The sequence below is a fragment of the Mustela lutreola genome, chromosome 2 (assembly GCF_030435805.1).
Source record: "Mustela lutreola isolate mMusLut2 chromosome 2, mMusLut2.pri, whole genome shotgun sequence".
NCBI classification, from domain to species: Eukaryota; Metazoa; Chordata; class Mammalia; order Carnivora; family Mustelidae; genus Mustela; species Mustela lutreola.
This window is the reverse complement of record NC_081291.1, coordinates 16,059,520-16,081,428: the sequence shown is the minus strand read 5'-3', so window position 1 is coordinate 16,081,428 and position 21,909 is coordinate 16,059,520. Positions and strand designations below refer to the sequence as shown.

Sequence of the window (21,909 nt, the reverse complement as noted above, 5' to 3'; positions counted from 1 at the left end):
TCAAGTAAGACATAGAAATGGGATCTAGGAAACAGAGAACCCCACAAAGGAAAGAGGTTCAGGACACTCTTAGAACAAAGACAGAAGGAAGCTATAGGATGGCAGATGGGCAGCAGAGGCCTAGAGAGTGACCAGGTCAGGCCTGTGCAAGAGAGAGAGCCCAGGAAGCAACTTCAGGGCAAAAAGGAGGATCAAGACATTATCTGATAAATTGGATTGTATTTTAAAGAGCCTCTGGGAGGCATGAGAAGACTCAGAAATTCAAAGAACACAAAGCAAATTAAAAAAAAAAAAAAAAAAAAGGACATCACTAACTTCAGGCAAAAAAAGTATATTACCAAAAGGAAAATGTAATCATAGTATACTTGGCTCAGTTGTGAGCGATAATTATGTGGCCATAATAAAATACTATCTAGAGGAATGGAAGCATGAAGACACAAACGTAGTCTCACAAGAAGGGAGGAAAGGAGTAAATAATTAGTGAATTCACTTGAGCTTACTGCAACATAAGCAACTGACAACAGTTCTAATTTGTGAACTCTTACTATTTATATTTGCCACATTTTACTACTTTATATAGTTATCTATGTTTTATGAACTTCAAAGTTAAGATATGTCCAGGAAGAAGGATTTATTCTTTTCAAAAGGGAAAGATAGGTTCTGTAGGCATCTAAGCCAGCTCCTCTATTCTTTCCCCTTGTGGGGATCAGGACACACAAGACAGGTTACAGTGGGGACAGAGTGACATATAACCCAAATGGGTCTCCAGGGCAGAGGTTCAGTAGCACCTATGGCCCCAGGGCTGGGAAGCACCTGCTGCCCTGAGCTGCCCAAGAGCTGACACTTCTCAAAATAGAGACCCATATTTCTGATTGCGTATTGCCCCTTCTCAAAGATGATGTGTACGTGTGCTAAGTCTGTAATTATGATAAAATGTGATGAAGAAGGATGGAAGATGAGGGGAGGTGATGCACGAGTAAATGTTGCAGGGTCATGTCGAGAACTGGTGAACTGAGAAGGAACGAGGTAGGTGTATTATACAGACACGTGGAGGTCTGGACCATAGATATAGCTGTGGCACAGACCGAGAGTCGGCCCCAGCCCTGACTCACTGTCTGATTCAGCCACGGAATGTTTAGTTGCACACGTATCTGCACAGCTCACAGCACCACTGCTCAGCCTTCCCAGCACTAGGTGTGGCCTTAGGGTACGTGCAGAAGCAACTTCTAGGGCATGCTCTCAGAGGGAAGGAACGTGGCTTTCTTCTGACTTACTCAATGCAGATAAAGTGTAGAACAGCTCAGAACACACAGGTAAGGGCAAGATCCTAGAAGAACAGAGTGGGAAGGCAGAAAAGAGCCTTGGCCTTGACTGGCTCACAGAGCAGGCTTGTCATACTTGCTTTGAGATTCATGTGGGCAAGAAATAAACTGTTTTTTGAAGTCACTGTGTTTTCAGGACTCTGTCATAGCCACCAAACTTATAACCCTAAGGAACATATGCCTGAAACAATTCAGAGTGGCTCGTTAGGGAGCTCATGCTACTGCTAATACTCTTTGACTTCGATTTTTCATGCGATATACATATATCACTTGGATCTTACACAACACAAGTGAATTTTTAAAAAGAGAAACAGAAATTTATCTTGAAGAATTGTCACTTTACACCTGGTAAGTTAGAAAAAACTTCTAGAAGGGTGCCATCAATGTTTCCAAAGTTGCACTGAAATTTGTGTATCATTGGATACAGCACTATAAATGGATGACAGCCCTTTCAGAAACCAATAAAAGCAACCTGTAACAAGAACTAGAAAAGTGAAAAATAAATAAATAAATAGATAGATTAAAAAAAAAAAAGAAGAAGAAGAAGAACTAGAAAAATGCTCGTAACCCGTCAACAAGTAAATCCCACTTGGCGGACTGTCTCTTAAGGAAGTAATTCTACAGAGGAAAAGAGCTATGTGGATATAAATGTTGACAGTAGCTATATCTGCAATAGCTCCAAACATGGAAAGGCCAAATGTTCAACATGACAGGGAAGACTGAGAATAGTATGGTTCATCCAGTGAATGGAATATTGTGTATGAATTAAAAACGACTAAAAAAGAAGCTGGCCGGGGCGCCTGGGTGGCTCAGTGGGTTAAAGCCTCTGCCTTCAGCTCAGGTCATGATCTCAGGGTCCTGGGATCGAGCCCCGCATCAGGCTCTCTGCTTGGCAGGGAGCCTGCTTCCCTTCCTCTCTCTCTGCCTGCCTCTCTGCCTACTTGTGTTCTCTGTCTGTCAAATAAATAAATAAATCTTAAAAAAAAAAAAAAGAAGAAGAAGAAGCCGGGCTAAAAATGAACCACCCCCACCCCACTGTCTGAAATCATGTTACGTGAAGACCAAAACATAAAGACAGAAGCTGAATGATCTTTAAGGCACATTTCTGTGGGAACACAACACACACTGGGGCACCTCTGTGGCTCAGTGGGTTGAGCATCCGACCCTTGGTTTCAGCTCAGATTATGATCTCGGGGCCGTGGGACTGAGCCCCGCACTGGGCTCCGTGCCCAGGGAGGGGTCTGCTTAAGATTCTTTCTCTCTTCCTCCCCCTCTGCTCCTCTCCCAGCTCACATGTGCTCTCTCACTCCCTCTTGCTCTCTCAAATGAATAACTAAAATACTTAAAAAAAAAAAAAAAAAAAAAAGGCAATATGACCACATGCAACGAACGAAGGCAGACCCCTACCTTGGCTGTATACAAAAATTAACTCAAAAATGGATGAAGGACCTACATGTAAAATAGAAAGTGAAAAGACAACCTACAGAACTGGAGAACATTTCTTTAAATCATACATCTGAGAAGGGAATTGTATCTAGAATATGTAAAGAACTATTAGAAATCAACAACGTAAAGACAACTCAATTAAAAACTGGGCAGAGGGCCTGAGTAGACATTTCTCCCAAGAACATACACAAATAGCTAACAGGCACATGCAAAGATGTGCAGCATCACTAGCCATTGGGTTAATGCAAATCAAACCCACAATGAGATTCCACTCCCGACCCCCTGGGAGGATCACAGGCAGACAGACAGACAATAACGGGTGTTGGTGAAGATGGAGAGGAACTGGCAGCTGCTATGGGATACTCTGATACTTCCTTGGCCAGTTAAACACAGAGCTACCCTATGACCTGGGGGCCCCTCCCAGGTACGTACCTGAGGAAATGAAAGCATATGTCCACACGGAAATCCGTACTTGTGTTCATAGTAGCACCACTCATAGGTGCGAGGAAGTAGCTAGAATGTCCATCAACCAGTGAATGGACAACTCAGATGCATAATGTTATTCTGAAATAAAAGGGAATTAAGTACTGACAGAGGCCACAGCATGGACGAGCCTTGAAGACATTATACTAAGTGAAAGAAGCCAGTCACAAAAGGACAAAATACTGCGTCGTTCTATTTATATGAAATGTCCAGTATCGGCAGATCTAGGGGACAAAACAGACCAGCGGTCGCCTAGGGCTGTGGTAAACAGTGGGCACAGGATGCGGGATCTCTTTGGGGGTGATAAAAACGTTCTGAAACTGTGTGTAATTCTATGGATATACTAACAATGCCGGAACTGTCCACCTTCAATTAGGGGTGAATTATATCTCAATAAAGTCATTATAAGAAAAAAACGTAGCATATTACATGAAACAGTTCGGTTGGGGTTGGGTTTTTGGCTTTTTGCTTTTTTCATTTTTTCTACCTCAAAGTTCTATCAGGGCAGTTTTTCCACTAGAAAAGAAAAAAAAAATCAGCGTATGAATTTAAGTATTAAGCCGATCGGTAATGAACTCATAGCAGCACCTTGTATGCTCGACGTACCTGGTCAAAATCGATTTCTTAGAAAGGACAAAACTAAAATCGGAAGCTCTGGACCAGATCAAGAGCTCTCTGTATTTCTCCTCAGTCAGGTTCTGCCCTGGTGAAGCAGGACGCAAGGAGGCCACAGAACTCTGGCATAACCGAGGCATTTCCTACAATGTAGGAATGTAGGCATCTGTAACTGCCAGATGCTTTCGACAAAAGGAAGCATTCAAAGGTGCCCTCTGCCCTTGGGGCCCCCCTGCAGAGCAGGCAGGTGTTTCACGCCCTCTGGAAAAAACAAACAAATAAACAAACAAACATACAGATGGCTTTTGCTCAGTGATCAGCAAAGCAGTGCTCTGGCAGGGATACTCTGGGAATAGGGCTGTGCAGTTAAGGAAGTGTGGGAAGTGCCATGTGACCCGCTCTCGGAGACAGTCGCGGTGCACAACAGATGCGCAAAGGTTCTGAGAAGTCCTGGAACGAAGTGACCTGTTCATCTCTGTTTATCCCAGGTTATGTGAGCGCAGAGGCTCTTCCCTCCACAAAGCATCTATCAGCGTGTGCTGGAAGGATGGTAGAGGGAACTGTTTGATTAAAGAACAGACTAAAACCTACAGCATCCCAAACCCATACACATACTGAGCAGAAAGCGGGCAGGCCAACCAAGAGTGAGCAATGAATTATTTAATGCTCTGGGGCTTCCCCGGGAGAAGAGGCTCTTGCTCTCTGATGTGGCAAGAACAACGGGGTTCTGTGGTACCCTTTAGGGAGACCTCACTTAACCTTTTGGCAAAAAAAGTGCCTTGTGGAGACCACCGGTGACTCAGAGCCTGAAATGTGTGGTTCCAAAGCCTCAGGGTTTGAATATTATTTTAATATTTGAAATGTAAGAAAAGACGCCAGGAAAGAGTCAGAACAGCTTCCAGAACTCTGAAGATATTTCCCTATTGATGCTTTTTATGGTTTCTAGCTCCCATCAAGTCAGAGCTTACATAACATGACTTAAGTCAGAGGCGGTCAACTGAGAGAAGGAGCAACGTGAATGATAGAAATAAACTCAGTTTGAAGAACTCTACGGGGAAACACCTGACTTTTTGCTCTCCTAAAGGAATCTGTGCCAAATCAGACAATGCTGAGCAAAACACAGTATTTCTAGTCAATAACACCAGCAACCCAGAAATCAGGGCAGTGTCCCCAAAGCCTCTGCCCTTGCTGCCTTCCAGAAACTTCTGGGAGCTGCTATGGCCCCGCCATTCTGACAACCGCTGTTCTCCTGTCTTCACCATCTCTTAACTCGTGGTTTGCCGGCCCTCCCGCCTGCCCTCTGCCAAGCATGCCCCCCGATCTGTGCATGTCATCCCCCTCCACTGGGCCCCACAGGGCTCCTTCCGTACCTGCAGGGCCCCCTACAACCGCTCTGCCCGGGAAGGCCAAACTCACAAAGGTGAGTTAACTCATAGGATGGCTCTGGGACCAGAACCTTCACCATCTTCTGCCCACGGAGGAGCTGCTACACAGAAACCAAGTTAGCGGCTGAGGGAACCGGTTTGAGGATTGAACCTCCTTCAAGTAATACATTCGTGTCACAGCTGTGAGCTGCCCTGACTTTCAGTGGTCACTAGTCACCCTCAAAACCTGACACCAGAGGAGAAAAAAAATCAAGCCTCCTGTCTGATTTGAGCCAGTCAGCAGTGGTAACAGACAACAGCAACATGACGCTCGGGTTTCAAATATCACCTCCAAGGCCGAAGAAAGCATACATCCATATTCATACGGTTGGGTTTTAATTCACTTTTTAGAAAAACTGCATTGCCAAGGCACACTACTGGCCTTACGTAACCAATGCCACATGTCAAAATCCAGAGTCTTGACATGAAAATTAATCTTGAGACTTTGAATAAGTTGACTTCTGCAAGAGTATTTCTAGTCTGAAAATTAGAATCGGAAAATACAGAGCCAAGTGTAATGTTCCATTTGGGATTATTTCTGAGATTATTAAAAAGAGGTGAGGACGAAGCTGGTGAGCCGTTCAGCGCTAAAACGAAACGATGGGACAGGTCAAAGGTGACAATACCCAGAATGACCATGAAAACGTCACTCTTTGCATTTGCGAAAATAATTGAACTTTTTACCTATCAAAATGTTTGGAATTTATACAGAGCCTTTCATGGCAGGAGCTCCGTCTTTCATAATGCACGGTCTCATGAAGCCCCTGTTAATATTACCTCGTTTTAATGTGTGTCCCCAGGTTAACTGTAAGAAAACGAAATCTAAGGGCTAGATGTTTACATTTTTTTTTAGTTTTTCCATTTTAGATGTTCTTCAACCATTGTAGCCCACAAGGAATCTCCGAGTGCTCATGAGAGTAAAAAACGAGGAGTTTTCCCTTTCAACTAAAGAGTTGAAAAGAATCCAGTTTTTCTTTGGAGTAAGTGGAGAATCAAACAGAGAGCTACCCGGGACTTTATAAGCACAGCACTGGAATTTCAACACAAGTCTCTTTTCTATTTCAGTACGTAACAACGGGAGATGACGGCAAGCAGTACCTGTCTCGGGCTGGAGTGCACCACACACGCGTCTGGTCCTCCTCGGTCATGGTTGCGGGGGTGGGGGGCGGGGGGCGGGGGGCAGGGGGCAGGGGGCCCTCTGCACATGCCCTAGCGCTTAGCACCAGCAGGCTCCTCTGCAATGCTCACTGGTTTGAACCTGCCTTCAATGCTGGAAGTAAGCTATTAAAAGTCTTCCGCAGAGGTGAGTTGGGATGACACACTATCTTTCTAGCCTGATACCAGGAAGCCTTTCATTCTGGTTATCTTAGGAATAGCAATTAAAAGGAAACACTCTGCATTATCCTGCAAACCATTTTTGTGAAGGCAGATAATTCACAGACCCCCAAAATTCAGACTGCGTTCTTAGGGCTGGAATTTAGAGTCTGAGAAAAGAGAATTAATTAAGGATGAGATTTTTACGGAAAAATGTACATTTCTCCAGAGACCTACTTCTTCCTCTTTTTCTTCTTGTTCTTCTTTTTGTTGTTGTTCTTGTTGTTTAAGATTTATTTATTTATTTTAGAGAGAGAGAATGATGGGGGAGGGGCAGAGGGAGAGGGAGAGAGTGAATATCAAGCAGGCTCCGTGCTGAGCATGGAGCCTGACGCGGGCTCAATCTCATGACTCTGAGTGGAAACCAAGAGGCGACACTCCACCAATGGTGCCACCCAGGCACCCCCTCCAGAGACCTACTTCTAATCGACGGGGGACCTCCTTTGGCCTGCCCAGGGTCCACACTGCCTCCCCTTTAGTAAGAGCCTCTGAGTTGGTTCTGGGCAGCAACCCCTCCTCCCTGGTTCTGGTCTTGGTGGTCGAACAAGGGAGATGTCTGACCTTCCCTTGCCCAAGAGAAAGGCCACGGGCCTCAGTTATACCATCCAGACCCCTTGCCCTGCAACAGGAATCTTGGACCCAGTACCCCACACACTGAGGCGAGGTGAGAGCAGAACTTGCTCAGTCAGTGGCGCTCAGGAGACTGTTAGTTCCTGCTGCCAAACCCCCCACAGCTGCCTGATCCAGGTCCTCTTCCAGACTAGTTCCTGCTAGTCAGCAAGCTGCCCACAGCTGGGGTGCCTTCTGTTTCTTGTACCTGCAGCCTCCTGACTAATGCCCAGGCACTCCCCACATCCTGCTGGGCCCATTCCGGGTGAGCCTGATCCACCGACCCAAGGCCTCGTGCTGAACGGGACCCTGTTCAGTTGCTCAGATGACTGTGGGAGTTCTTTAAAACAATAAAACGAAGTTGTTGAAAATGCTTCCTCTGATTCTCACCGGCTTCTTTCTTGTCGCCATCATCAGGATTGTCTTATCTGATGATGGAATTATAAGTTAAGCAGAAGATGCTATTCCTGTCAGAAAGACCCTTAAGGCTAGACTGTATCTAAAGAGAATAGTTGAGTTTTCGGTCAGAAACTCAAGAAGCCGAGCAACCCGCCACTCAAAGCGCAATCGGGGGTGGTGACACTTTCTAATCTCTCATTTATCCTGTTGGGAAAATAGAAAACTAGCAGGTGAGGCCCGGGTGAAGAACAAATCACACAGGACGACGTGTGGGAATGGACCGTGAACCCCGGAAGCGCTCACTGTCCAGCTGGAAGGTGTGATTCCCGCATTAGCCCGAACTCGCCAGCTTACCTTTGCCAAGGACAAGTGCCTTCTGGAAGGTTTCCTTCAGCCAGCTGTGCCCATGTAAGAGTCTGTGGCTGGGAGAGATGGCCACGTGGGAAGTGCCGTAGATGGCCTCGGGCGTGGCCGTGTAGGCGGTCAGCTTTTCTCCGGTGACTTGACCATCCACCTGGCAGGTAAAAGCAGAGCCATTTCCTTCCTCAGGGCTCCCTCGGGGCTGTCGTGCTCCCGGGCCACGTCCCCTCCTCCCCTCCCCTCCTCAAGCCCAAACACCTGGGACAGTTCGGGGCCGCACCCCCGGGATGTGGAGCCCTGAGGTGACCCCTGGACTGGGCAGACACAGACGACAGAGATGACGATCACTGTTTCTCTTCGAGAAGTCTGGTGCCCACCGCCCGGCATATGTGGCGGCTCAGAATCGAAGGTGGTCAAAGCATGCTGGGAAAGATGTCTCCCTCATCTCCTGGCTCTTTTGTTCATAAATCAAAAATAACTATCAACATCGTGAGAAAGGAGCTATCCTTTCCTCCAGGATTTATAGTAAAATAAATAAACAAATAAATAAATAAAGGCATCTGCTTTTCTAACCAGAAAAACAGTCATTGAGGCTAAAACTGTTCTGAAGAGGAAAGAGAAGACACCTCAGGTCACGCCTGGGCATGGTCCCAGGCTGGTTAAATGCCTCTGAAACAAGAGGTATACATTAGGCATCAACTGAATGCTAATTATACGACAGACACAGAAGGGACAGATGCTCCTGCCTTCACACATTCACTCAGATGTGCTCACAGCGGGCCAGTGACAGGCAAGTGTATACTATGGCCTGAGTGCCGGCTAGGGGTCCCCTGTGGAGCCGGACTTAGGTCCTGTACCTACCAGACCGAGAGTGCTCCCTCCCCTGAGACATCTCATTTTCAGGTGGGTCCCAGGAACAGAGACGGAAACATTTTCATTAATAAAATGTTGGGGAAGAGAGAGAATGTGGAAGCCATTTTCTGTACAGTGGCTGAACAGCTCAGAGACCCATTACCTTCAGCCTGGCCGAGAAGCCAAGGCCCTTTGACACGGGGCCTGACCCAGTCTAATGCGCAGGACCCAAAAAGAAATGGCCCCAAGAGTTTGAACCAAAGTAGCAGCTGGACTGAATTTGAGAAATCGCACCACCTTCTCAGGAAAGTGGTGACAGAATTTGGTCATTTCAGGATTTGGTTTTCAAAGCTTTCAAAGTCCCTGCTCCCTCATGGGAGTGGGGGGTGGGCTTCCCGTGTCTGCGGTTGGGAGTGAAGTGGACCACGTTTGTGAGGAGCTGACCCAGGCAAGTGTGAGCTCTGTGACAGGCAGCAGGAGCTCAGCAGACACCGGCATGGCTGTCAGTAGGAGGAGTCTAGAAAAGTAGGTCAACTCTGTCACTTGGCTGCCGTCCCCTCCTTCTCGAGGTCTGGCCTAAGGTGAGGGATGGGTCTGTAGCTAAGAGCACAAAATACTTGCGTAGGGAGGAGACATCTGAAGAATTAAAACAAAACACAAAACAAAAAACCAAAAACCCCAGAACCTTCCCAGGTAAGAAATAGTAAAACAACAACCATCTTGTCTTGTAAGGACAAAGAGAAAGGGTTGGGGGGGGGCACCTTTTGGAGGAGGTGGGCCTTCGGTAGTGACCTCTGACCAGTGTTTCCACACAGGTAGGATCTTTTGAACCCTGAGTCAGCCCAGGACCCTCACCAGCTTCGGATGTGCCCCATTTTGAGGGGGTGTCACCCTTGGCTTGTTGGCTTTTAACCTGCTTTGTGACATGAACCCCTTGGAGCTCTGGGCCTGCTGCACAGGAAAATGCCCACACAGCCTTCTGCACCTCATCTCAGGGAGCTCCTGGACCCACGGAAAACCCTCTACCTGTGCCGACCAGGAGGGTGGCCTGCAGCAGTAGGAGGCGATGGAACCACTTGGAATGTGGCCAGTGTTGCTCTACGTGTAAGAGAGCGCAGATTTCAAAGACTCTGCGTTGACACTCGAATGTCGACGGTTTCCTCAATAGAGGTTTGTTACTGATCACATCCTGAAACGATCATTTCTTGGTATACAATGGGTTAAATAAAGATACGTTATTAAAATCAATTTCGCCTCTTTCTTTGCACTTTTAAAAACGTGGCTATTGCCAAGTTCGAGATGCTGCTGCTTAGTTGGTTCGGTGAGTTCTGAAACCGCAGATACATGGATCTGTGAGCATGAATCCACGGACAGGCTTTGCTCCATCACCTTCAATGCGAAGTCCAGATGGCAGCCCACACAGTCGCCGATCCAGTGGGCCTGCATGCCTTTTATTCCATACCACTCTGGAAGGTCCGCCAGCGCGTCCTGCATGGCCTGTGGGAATGACAGGAGAAGAGGGTAGAATGGCAAAACTTACTTAAGGGATGCCCCAGCTACGGGGCTTGCTAAGGCAGGAAAAGCAGGACATTAAAGGAGGCTCCGAATTCAGCCCTCTCCTTGTGCACCTGCCAACCCGAGGAGCCCAGCGAGGGTCGGAAACAGATGCGCTCACCATGACTCAATTTAGTGAGATGGGGTTGACCGATTTCTCTATTCTGAGCGGGCCAACGTATGGCGAAAAGAAGAAAATTAATGAGGAAAGACCTTAATTAACATCTTGGATGAATGCAGTGAGCACATTCTCTCCCACAGTCTGGGAATGAAACAAAACAAGTTCAAGTTTCTGAATTTTGAAACTTAAGACAGGCAACTCAGGGGGCTGGGCATGGCACAAGTCAGCCGTTGCAAAACCAGGACACTATAAATGACATCTCGGCATTAAAAAAATCAAAATCGGCTGAAGGGAAACCATTGCATTGATTTGTGTAAACATTTGCTATTATAAGTGCGTACATATTTTCACTGTTTTTGTGCGTGTGTGTCTATGCTCAGTCCTAAATCCCTACAGCAGGGAGGCTTTTCTATAAATTACTCTCTATGGCCTCAAGTCCATGCCATCATTTAGCATTTGATGATGAGACACATTCCTCCAACAGTTGGATTTAGAAGTAAATCACAGGGGCGCCTGGGTAGCTCAGGCGTCTGACTCCTGATTTCGGCTCAGGTCGTGATCTCGGGGTGGTGAGATCGAGCCCTGCATTGGGCTCCGTGCTCAGCGGAGAGACTGCTTGCAATCCTCTGCCCCTCCCCTCACTAGTACATGCCCACTCACAGGTGCGCTCTCTCTCTAAAATAAATAAATCCTTAAAAAAAAAAAAAAGTAAACCACGTATCTATAACGTGAAGAGTCCAATTTTAAATTCCTAGTTGTATTATGATTAACATAGGCAACATAATGATGCCTTACTGGTCTGGTGTTCTGAATTCATAAAGTGCTTTTACACACATCTCTTCTCCCATACTCTGGTGACGTAGCTCATTTTCAAACCAATGAACTTACGCTGCGGGAGGTTACAGCTCTCTGATGCGAGGCCACAGGAGTGGACGAGTCATAACTAGATCCTGACTTCCTATTCCTCAGTCGTGTGATAACAACACAGAGCCTTCTCTATGCCCATCATCTGTCCATCCATCCAGTCTCATCTACTCAATAGGGTCTGGAAGCTTGAAGATCCAGAAATTTCTTCTGCAGCAGAAATTATGGATAATGGATAGCAATGTGTTTATTAATTTCTTTTCTTTTCCTTTTTTTTTTTTTTTACAAGATTCTATTTATTTATTTGGCAGAGGGAGAGTGAGAAAGCACAAGCAGGACGAGCAGCAGGCAGTAGAAGAGGGAGAAGCAGACTCCCCACCGAGCAGGGAGCCGGGTGTGGGGCTCGATCCCAAGACCCCGGAATCATGACCTGAGCTGAAGGCAGACACTTAACCGACTGAGCCACCCAAGCACCCCCATTGGTTTCTTTATTCTACTGCAAGGTATTAGCCACCCACCTGTCCACACCAAGAACTCAATCTAAGCACTGGGGGCTGGGCATACGCGAGACAGGACGAACCAGCGTTCCGCCCATGGAGTTTCAACCATGCACACACGCAGTCTGCTGCTGTCAGTCGGGGAACTGATCAAAATTCAATGCCAGATGCAATTAGTATCACAGAAGGTGAGACACAGGTCCTGGAGATGAGGCGAGGCAGAAGCAAAATAGTGAGCAGGCAGGGAAGAAAATGAGCAGAGTGAGAAATGGGGAGAGAGCCAAAAAGGCTGGGCGGATGAACCCCAGAGGAGGAGAAGGAAAGTCACGGGAACGGGATGGTGGGGAAAGCGAGGCTCCAAAAAGCAAAGACAGGAAGGGGGAAGAAAAAGGGGATTTGGAAGCAGAGAGATAATGGGGAAATGGCACAAGTGAGGGAATGAAAGTTGGGGAGCCCCTGCCATGTGTGGGGCTATGGGGCATCTGCACAGTAAGGTGCAAGGAACAGCGCCGCATGGAACATGGCTTACGGGCTGCTCGGTGACACGGTGAGCCTTTCTGCCACAGGGCTGTCAGTCTCAAGTAAGAAGCGAAGGAAAGATGGAGCAGAGCTATACTTCATGCAAATGGAAAGCAGACAAAATGGAAGAGGGAGAGCACTGGAAAGCCTTGTGAGTTTCAAGTTGCCCTTGGAACATAACCACACACCAAGGCTAGGCAGGTCCCCTCTCCTTCTAGGAAGGTTCCAACGAACCTAGTGAGGGCACTCAGCATAATCTCCAGTGCAGAGACCCAACCACCCCGGGTGTTTGGAGGTCATTTCCAACACATGATCCTAGGCTTCTCCCATTTTTGGACTGTTACTTATGAAAGGTGAAAAATGCTTTTTTTGTTTAAAGATTTTATTTATTTATTTGACACAGAGAAAAAGAGAGCACAAGTTGGGGAGCAGCAGGCAGAGGCAGAGGGAGAAGCAGGCTTCCTGCTGAGCAGGGAGTCCCATACAGGGCTTGATCCCAGGACCCCAGGATCACGACCTGAGCCGAAGACAGACACTTAACTGATGGAGCCACCCAGGTGCCCTGAGAAATGCTTTTTATGACAAAATGTAACCAACTAGAAACTGTGGGTACTTCAAAGTCTACTTGGTAATTTGGATAGGAGATCCGTGAAAACCAAACAGTTGATAAAGAAGATACAGGAAAATGGAAGGTAAGTTTTTTTTTTTTTTGGAAGGTAAGTTTTAAAACTTGAGTTCATCACGATCTGTGCTTGACACACTGTATGATGCCGACGAGACTATGTTGTACCAGGAATGCTTGCCTGAATATCTCAGGGGAGGATCAAAGGGATCTAGAGCTGCCAGTTTTAAGCAGAATAAGGAACAAATCAACCACGTACAAATGCTGCCTTCAGTCATTGGAACATACGTTGGAACATACCTTCCAACTCCCTGTGATCCAGGGGAAATCTAAAATACGTGACGGTTAGAGAACCGGGTGGCTCAGTCGGTTAAGCAACCCGACTCTTGATTTCGGCTCAGGTCATAATCTCAGGGTCATGAGATCCAGCCCCGCTCTGGACTCAGCACCGGGCGGGGAACCTGCTTGAGATTCTCTCTCCCCCTGCCCCTCCCCCTCTCCAAATAAAATAAAACACTTGATGGTGACACATGAAGGAGATCAACAGGCGCTATGACGTTTCTATATTTGCTAGTGAAAGATGGCTTTTGGGAAGGTGGCGCTTGAGTCCTGCTCCAAATTGTTAATTACGCTTCGACTACAGTGACGTTCAAAAACACGGAGCCCCCCAAAGGCGCCAGCGTGGGCCATGTCCCTGGCCTGCTCTGGCCACCTGCCTAACTGGCCCCCCGCCTCCCCATCGTTCATCTCTTCTGCAGGCTGTGTGCCTGCTCCCTGACGGTCAGAAGGTCCCTGAGAGCAAGCACCGTGTTCAGTGTGGCTCACCACTGAGTATGCAGCACCTAATGTATACCCACAGTGCACAGTAGATACGTGGAATCCGGGAAAAACATGGAGACATGAGAACTGGGCCTCAAGCCAAGGTAATGCAGAGACCAACCCTTTTTTGTCCTCTCCTCCCCTCCAGGAATGAAGAGAAAGTCTGTCTCTAACATCATCTGGAGCAACCGAACAATCTCTGCTTTCAGGAGACCCGTCCTAGTGGTCATTCCACTGACTGCGCACAGGTGGCCTCATCCTCCTGGGGCCCAGGATCACGAGCCTGGCTCTTCAGGGGGCCCCTGGGTGGTCTCCTAGCTTCACTGGCATCCTTGCCTTTCCCTCTTTTAGGGAACTTGGGAGGCCTCAATGCCCTGGTTGTAATGCGGCAAGCGGTCTACTTTAAGAGAAAGTTACAGGGGCACCTGGGTGGCTCAGCCAGTTGGGCATCTGCCTTCGGCTCAGGTCATGATCTCAGTGTCCTGCTCAGCGGGGAGCCTGCTTCTCCCTCTCCTCTGCCCCTGCTCATGCTCTCTCTTGCTATCTCTCTCTCAAATACATAAAATCTTAGAGAGAGAGAGAGAGAAACTTATAAAGGGCTAAAAAGAAAACCTGATACCAGATTTATTTTTAAAATGTGACTTCTGGGGTGTCTAAAAATCACTCATGGTGATGACTGAAGGCAGCAGAAGATGACTCATCAAAGAAAAGTTCAATTATAGGCCATGTGTAGTTTTACAGATATTTAGCGGAAACGGACTGACCTCGTACATCCAGGGTACGGACGAACACTGAGCTAGCTCGAATGCTGACTTGATCCAGACAGCCCGCTTCCTGACTCTCTCAGATCAGTATTGGCTTCTCCACCTTTCCCTTTCCTGGCTGACCTAAACAGAACGTGAATTTGTGGAGCTACGTATACATGCGACGGTCTGAAAATGCTCAAAAACGAGTATTAGAAACATGGGAGTATTTGTTACTGACAGCACAGACTTGAGAAACTGCAGTATGATCCAGAGCGTAAGGCGAGTCCTGGGATTTGATCTTGGATCCACTGTCCTCCAGATGCGTGAGAGAGAAAACCGAGTTGGTTAAGAACTGCAGTGTAGGGGCACCTGGGTGGCTCAGTGGGTTAAGCCTCTGCCTTCAGCTCAGGTCATGATCTCAGGATCCTGGGATCGAGTCCCACATTGGGCTCTCTGCTTGGCGGGGAGCCTGCTTCCCTCTCTCTCTGCCTGCCTCTCTGCCTACTTGTGATCTCTGTCAAATAAATAAATAAAATCTTAAAAAACAAAAACAAACAAACAAAAATCTGCAGTGCACACTTCACCTAAACATAAAGCTCTCCTAGAAGTTGGTTCTTTCAAAGTCACCAGTGGCTTTGGAAATTCAAACAGGGCACGTGGTATCTCCATTACGAATGAATCACATACCCAAGTTTCCCTGTACCCGTCCACGTCAATTACAAAATGGTTGCTGAGCTCCTTCTGCGACAGAAGACACTGTGTTTGGTGTGATAAAAGGCACCAGGACCTCCAGAGGACAGGAGCACGTCACACTGCCTCATGGCGTCCAATCAGCAAAACCCAGGAAACTAAGGGTCCCGCAGCCTGGCTACCTCCAACAGATAATTTGTAAGAAAAGGAAAGGGAGAAAGGCAAACCTGCACATGAAGACAGTCATGCTCAAATTTAAAAAGGGAGGGTAAGATTAAACCCCAGAGTCCAGGGACGCCCATGCGGGCAAAGTTACTGAGAAACATCAGGGAGAACCTGGCTGCTGGGAAGACTGGTTATTATGGGAAGGGGGAAGGAGGGCTTCAGGGGTGTTGGCCCAACTCAGCATCTTGACGTCCAAGAGTGGCTGCTTTCAAAGAAATCGATAAGCTATCTCTATGGTTATCTGCATTTCATTTTACAGTAAAAACGTCAGCACGAAACACAGACTCGCTCAGTTTGGTTCCGCAGACCTCACAGCTCTCCATCCCAGCGCGCTCCTGGAGGGCAGGGCATGGGCCAAGACTGGCCTGTGGGCTCTGGGATGCAGCTTTAGCCTCTCCAGTTTATCTTGAGAACCCACACAGGGCATGGCCCAGAGCCCAGACGTGTGCTTTGGGTTGGACAAATGCTAATCAAATTGCCATTTAACTCCCTCTACTTGAGGGGGAGCCTGGGAGAGGAGAACCAGCAGGACCGGCCCCCCAGCCCCCCAGGCAGGGAAGGAATGATGTCCGCAGAACCCTTCCTAGTACTTTTACATGTGCGGCGACACTGAAGATGGGGCACATCTCATGTTCACGACAGCACAAGACAGCACCAGTCCACCTCGTAGATGAGAATACAAGTCTTAGCAATTTCCCCAGCTGTCCCCCGCAAGGACGGTGGCAGGGGGCGGGGGAAGCACTGGGAAAGCATCGCTCAAAGCCTGTCCCTTCCTATACCTGCCACCCCGTGACCACCCTGCCATCCAAGCACTTAAATTCAGTTTTTCCGTGTCCAGGTTTCAGAGAGTGTCGACTTCCCCCTTCTTGAATTGGAAGAGATGCTTCTGACAGCTCTGCCTGCGTCTATTATCTCAGTTATTTTTCAATTTTATGGCTGAAAAGAAGATTCTGGTTACGGAGTCATGAGGCTGAGGCTGTCAGTACAATTACTCTGGGCCTTAGTACACTAAGCAGCCCTCATTTAACGAGGATGCGCCCTCCTTGAATCGCCCCCCTGCCCCCAGCGCCACAGTGAACTTGGACTGCGTCGGCTGCCCACCACCTGCTCTTCTTTCTTGGGGGTAATCCACGATGGGCGAGTGGCAGGGCCCCACCACCCACTATGGAGAGTTTCCAGGGCCCACTCTCCTCTTCCGTGGAAGCTAAACACATTCCGGGCTCGGTACAGTCTTGGAACATTGTGGCTCCGGAGGGAAGCGGGGGTGTGGGGGGGGTCTGACCCAGAGGCATCCGGGGAACTGGTTTAAATGCCACACCAGACCCGAGATATGGGGACTGACAACAGTCCCCCCAGAAGTCCCTTCCTGGGCAAGACCCTAGCCACGTCCCTGTGCTCCCTGAATCCTGCCAAAGTCTGGGTCTCCAGCCTTCCCACAAAACTCTGAGTAGCCCCATCCTCTTCTGATCCATTCTTTTGTGGCTGAAATTAACTAGAGTAACTTAAGGTAGTTTGCAACCACTTTTCCTAACTAAGATCAATAGATTTACAAAGTTTCAACATCCTGATGAATATTAGCTGATACTTGACTGCCTTAATATTATTGTTTGTTTGTTTGTTTTTTAAGATTTTATTTATTTATTTGTCAGAGAGAGAGAGAGAGAACAGGCAGAGTGGCAGGCAGAGTCAGAGGGAGAGGCAGGCTCCCTGCGGGGCAAGGAGCCCGATGTGGGACTTGATCCCAGGACTCTGGGATCATGACCTGAGCCGAAGGCAGCTGCTTAACGAACTGAGCCACCCAGGCGTCCCGCCTTGATATTATTGTAACAAAAGTCTAAAATCGGGGCACCTGGGTGCCTCAGTCGGTTAAGTGGCTGCCTTCCGCTTAGGTTATGATTTCAGGGTCTAGAGATGGAGTCCCTGCTCAGCGGGGAGTCTGCCTCTCCCTCAGCTCTGTTGTGCCCCCTGCTTGTACTCTCTCTGTCCAATAAATAAATAAAATCTTTTAAAAAAGTATAAAAATTCGAATACATTAATTATATATTACTATCACAAGAATATATTAATAAATGAGTACTCAATCTTCTGATTAAACTGCACGTTCTAGAAAGCTTTTCAATTTATGGAACCATATAGGGGATCTTAAATGCTCCTAGGCACGTAAGTAGTGCATTATAAGCCCTGAAAACGACCCACGGCTTTTCCTCTCCAGTAATCAATAAGTCCCATTTAACTTCCAAGCAAACCCACATGGGGTCTCACGGGATCTGATGTCTTTCCATCGGATAAAACCCACATTACATGATTTGAAGATTACCTCCACGGCCCACACTATCCTTTTCTGCCACAGAAAATTCAGGTGACGGGGTCCTAACCTGATGGTGCTTGAACACCCCCCCCCCCCAGCCCCACCGTCTTACTGAGCCACTAAGGAAGTACCTGAGCCCTCTTATTGTGTTTTTCTTCTAGACCAAATCATCCAGGCTGAAATACTTCTGGTGGAGGTGCTTTGCTTAAAATATTCAGATCTCAGGGAGGACAAAAGATCTGAATAGAATGAAATGTGAATGTTTTGATATGCTAATTAGGGGGAGGGAGGACACCTGCTTGGAACCTCAACCAAATCTACGACTATTTTTAAAAACCAGAAGAACTTTTATTTTTTTTTTTATTTTTTTTTTTTTAAAGATTTTATTTATTTATTCGACAGAGAGAGATCACAAGTAGGCAGAGAGGCAGGCAGAGAGAGAGAGGAGGAAGCAGGCTCCCTGCTGAGCAGAGAGCCTGATGTGGGACTCGATCCCAGGACCCTGAGATCATGACCCGAGCCGAAGGCAGCGGCTTAACCCACTGAGCCACCCAGGCGCCCCCAAGAAGAACTTTTAAAAAAACAAATGAAATCAGCATCTCCGGAACAACCCAGCAAACCCTGTTTTGTCTCCAGAGACACAGGATGCATCACCGATTTTTGATGAACAGGGTTTTAGAAAGCATAGCTCAGCAGCCCCCCAGGACCTCGCCTTCATCCTGCGCTGTTGCCCCACCATCTCCACCAGACCGGGAACAATGTGGGGGTTATTTACGGACATACTTACGATGCTACAGTTGTTCAGTCTACAAGTAGGCTATGTTTATCTGTTTGGGTGTTTGGGTTGAGATCATGTATATCCTTCCTCCTTTCGGGGGCAATTGCGGTACAGCAGATAGATTTCATCTTGTCACACATCCTTACATTTGGCAAACACTTGGCAGTGCCTCTTTTCCCCTACCCCAGCCAACATCAATGCACAGAAATCTTACTGGTTCACCCCCAAACCTGGGGAAACAGCAGGTTTTGAGACTACTTATAAGTGCGGTGAAATCACTTTTCCAATGACATCAGAGAGAACCTGATACGTAAGAGCTGAAGCCTATTCTAAGAGCCACCCTGCTCTCTCCTCTGGTCCCTCTCCACCAAGCCCAGGGAGTTGGCAAGGTTTGGCAACCATGGATTTATTCAACTCCCCTCACTTAATAAATGAAAAAAAAAAAAAAAAAAAAAAAAAAAAAAGGCTCACTCAACCAAGTCCACGGCAGACCCCAAATAATGAGCTGCTCAGATCTCATTGTTCTGGGCTCTCTGTGCTCTCTGCTCGTAACTTTAAATTAAACAAAAGACCACGTCTTCCATCTATAAAACCTAGAAATTAACCATATGAATGCGCTTCACCTTCCACTTCTATAAATAATGACTGGACTAATACCAAGTCAAATGGGACCGTTTCCCTGTGGTTATCACTCAGCAGACACAGGTTTGCAAAGGGCCCTTACAATCATTTTCATCAGGACAGGGCTGAAAATGTAGCCAGCATTGCCCCGCAGGCATACCATCTGAATGCAGATGTTCAGGAAGCCGAAACAGGATGGTATGTTAGTGAGTCTGACTGGGAGCCAGAGTTGAAGAACTCGAACCTACAAGATGGGCTGACCCGTGCATCCAAACAAAAAAAAAGCTTCGGGGATGCGAAACATAGGCGTGAATAAGAAAGGCAAAGATTGAAACTCAAAAGCTGGGGATGAAAAGGGAATTAAATATAACATAGCTAATCTGACTCTTTCTTCAAAGAAGCAGAAATAAATCCAGACCTCCCAAGAGAGGACAGTATGTGGGCTAAAGCATCAAGAATTATGGTCCACAAGTAAGAATTCCAGAAGAAGAGGTTTTAAAAACATGATACACGTTAGAAGACCTTAGTTAGGGGCGCCTGGGCGGCTCAGTGGGTTAATATCTCTGCCTTCGGCTCAGGTCATGATCCTGGGGTCCTGGGATCAAGCCCCACATCGGTTGCTCTGCTCAGCAGGGAGCCTGCTTCCCTTCCTCTCTCTCTGCCTGCCTCTCTGCCTACTTGTGATCTCTGTCTGTCAAATAAATTTTAAAAATCTTTAAAAAAAAAAAAAAGAAAAAGAAGACCTTAGTTTAAAAAAAAAAAAAGGTTTAGGCAAACTGAGAAACACAGTGGATTTTATTAGCTACTAAGGGAGAGAGTTCAGAAACCAGAGCCTGGAGAGCTGGGCACTAATTAGAGGCAGAACGAAAGAGAAAGATTTAATGACAAGATCTAATTTAAATGGACACTTTTCAAAGTCTTAACACTTAGCCAACTTCTGAATCAGTGTGATCTGCGTAGCAATTATGTTTGAATTATAAATTCTTAAGTGCTTTTTTCCTAAAACTTGATTTTGTTGCCAAGATGTTCTCCTCCTTTTTGTTTTCAAGACCCTTTCAATGCAGTCATTCCAAAGACATATCGTATATCTGAGATGCAATAAAAGAAAATAAGTGCTGAAGGCGGTAAGATGTTTATAAGAACTCTAGATGTCCCCTCTAGAATATTCTAGAGGGATAAACTCTCCAACTCATCTCCCTCTCCTTAGTTGACTCTGGCAGGAAGTTGTATACAAGGATTTCCACATTAGAAAGCTCACGTAGCCTAATGTCTACCTTGCTCACTTCCCTCTGACAGCTGTATTTCCACCTCTCTTCCGAAAGGTGATACGGGTTTCCAGCAAAATCCATTTGTTGTGGCATCTCAAGGCAAAACATTTATTAGCAAATATAAGCTGTGCTATCCAAGAGTCTCAATTCCAGCGAAGGTGTTATTAACCCAGGAGGGAGATAAACCAGGTCTGAGCAAGATATCCTGTTGAAGATACACGACTCGCCAACAAGGTGCGTGTCCCTGGGACCATGGGGGTCAAAGGAGAAGAGGCGCCAGGCAGCTCACATGAACGCTGAGTGTGCACCTCAGAGCTGAGGCAAGGACAGGGACACACCAAGTGCTATTAGATAGCTTCCAGGTAGCTGGACAGAAGGTGCTGGGTGCAACCACCAGGGAGGGATGTGGGGAAGGAAACCATAAAGCCTGGCGGCAGCCATTTTGGCTCATCTCCTCTTATCCCCACATGCCTACATTGACTCCGGGCAAACCTAGTAGCCTTTTCCCACACTCAGACCCAAGCAAACCCCTTCTCTGGAAGAACACTTCTAATTCCACCCACTTCCAAGAAGTGGTGAGCACAGGTTCTGAAATGTCGCCCCCACGCTCCTAAGAATACAGGTGACGGAGGACAGACTCTCCCAATGGCAGTCCTCTGTCTGGACGAGGCTGCTTCTGATTCCTGGAAGCCACTCGGGTCACCTCACTGCCCCTGGGTGGACAGGACACAAGCGAGGCCGTCCTGTACCCCACACGAGGGGGAACAAACAGTAAAACGGCCACATCACGTACTTAGTCCAATCTGTGACTCTAGGGTACCCTTGTCTGGAAAGGTGGTTTTGTTCTGGGAATGCAGAGTCTTGGAAACAAGACTGAAAGCCTTTTACTGGTCTAATAAGGGGGAAAAAAAAACCAAAAACAAAAACGGGGACAGCAGTCCCAGGGGGACATTCCGCTAAATTACCTTGATGTTGTTAGCCTGCCTATAAACTGAAAACTTGTAGGAACATTAAGACCATCCCTTCCAAGGCACTCGGGCTTGGAGCACATATGTAAATAAATGCTGACATAACCCTCCTATCAGGTATTTTGTTGTGTGATAACCGAAACGATAATAATCGTTCTGGAAAATATGAAGAGGGATGAAGAACAACACGTTTCCCACAATCAAGAGATACACCCAGGGAGTCCACAGTTAATATTTTATTCCGTATCTTTCCATCCCACTAATACCCCATCTTTTACTCATTCAAAGAGGCACATTTTCTTTTTTTTAAGATTTTTAAATTTACTTGAGGGGAGGGGAGGGAGCACGAGCTGGGGGAGGGGCAGAGGCAGAGGGAGACCAAGAATCTCAAGCAGAGTCCCTGCTGAGTGTGCAGAGGAGCCCGA

At 47.2% G+C, this 21,909-nt stretch overlaps 1 protein-coding gene across 3 annotated transcripts in view; it reads right to left on the bottom strand.

Moving 5' to 3' along the window:
• Window positions 1-21,909, bottom strand: part of LARS2 (leucyl-tRNA synthetase 2, mitochondrial) — a 151,185-nt gene that overhangs the window by 55,180 nt on the left and 74,096 nt on the right. For all 3 annotated transcript variants that reach the window (XM_059160674.1, XM_059160676.1, XM_059160675.1), the window contains exons 8-9: window positions 10,274-10,381; window positions 8,027-8,186 (exon numbers count right to left, since the gene is read on the bottom strand). In XM_059160674.1, the coding sequence (XP_059016657.1) occupies window positions 8,027-8,186; window positions 10,274-10,381 (268 nt within the window). The remainder of the gene's footprint in view (window positions 1-8,026; window positions 8,187-10,273; window positions 10,382-21,909) is intronic.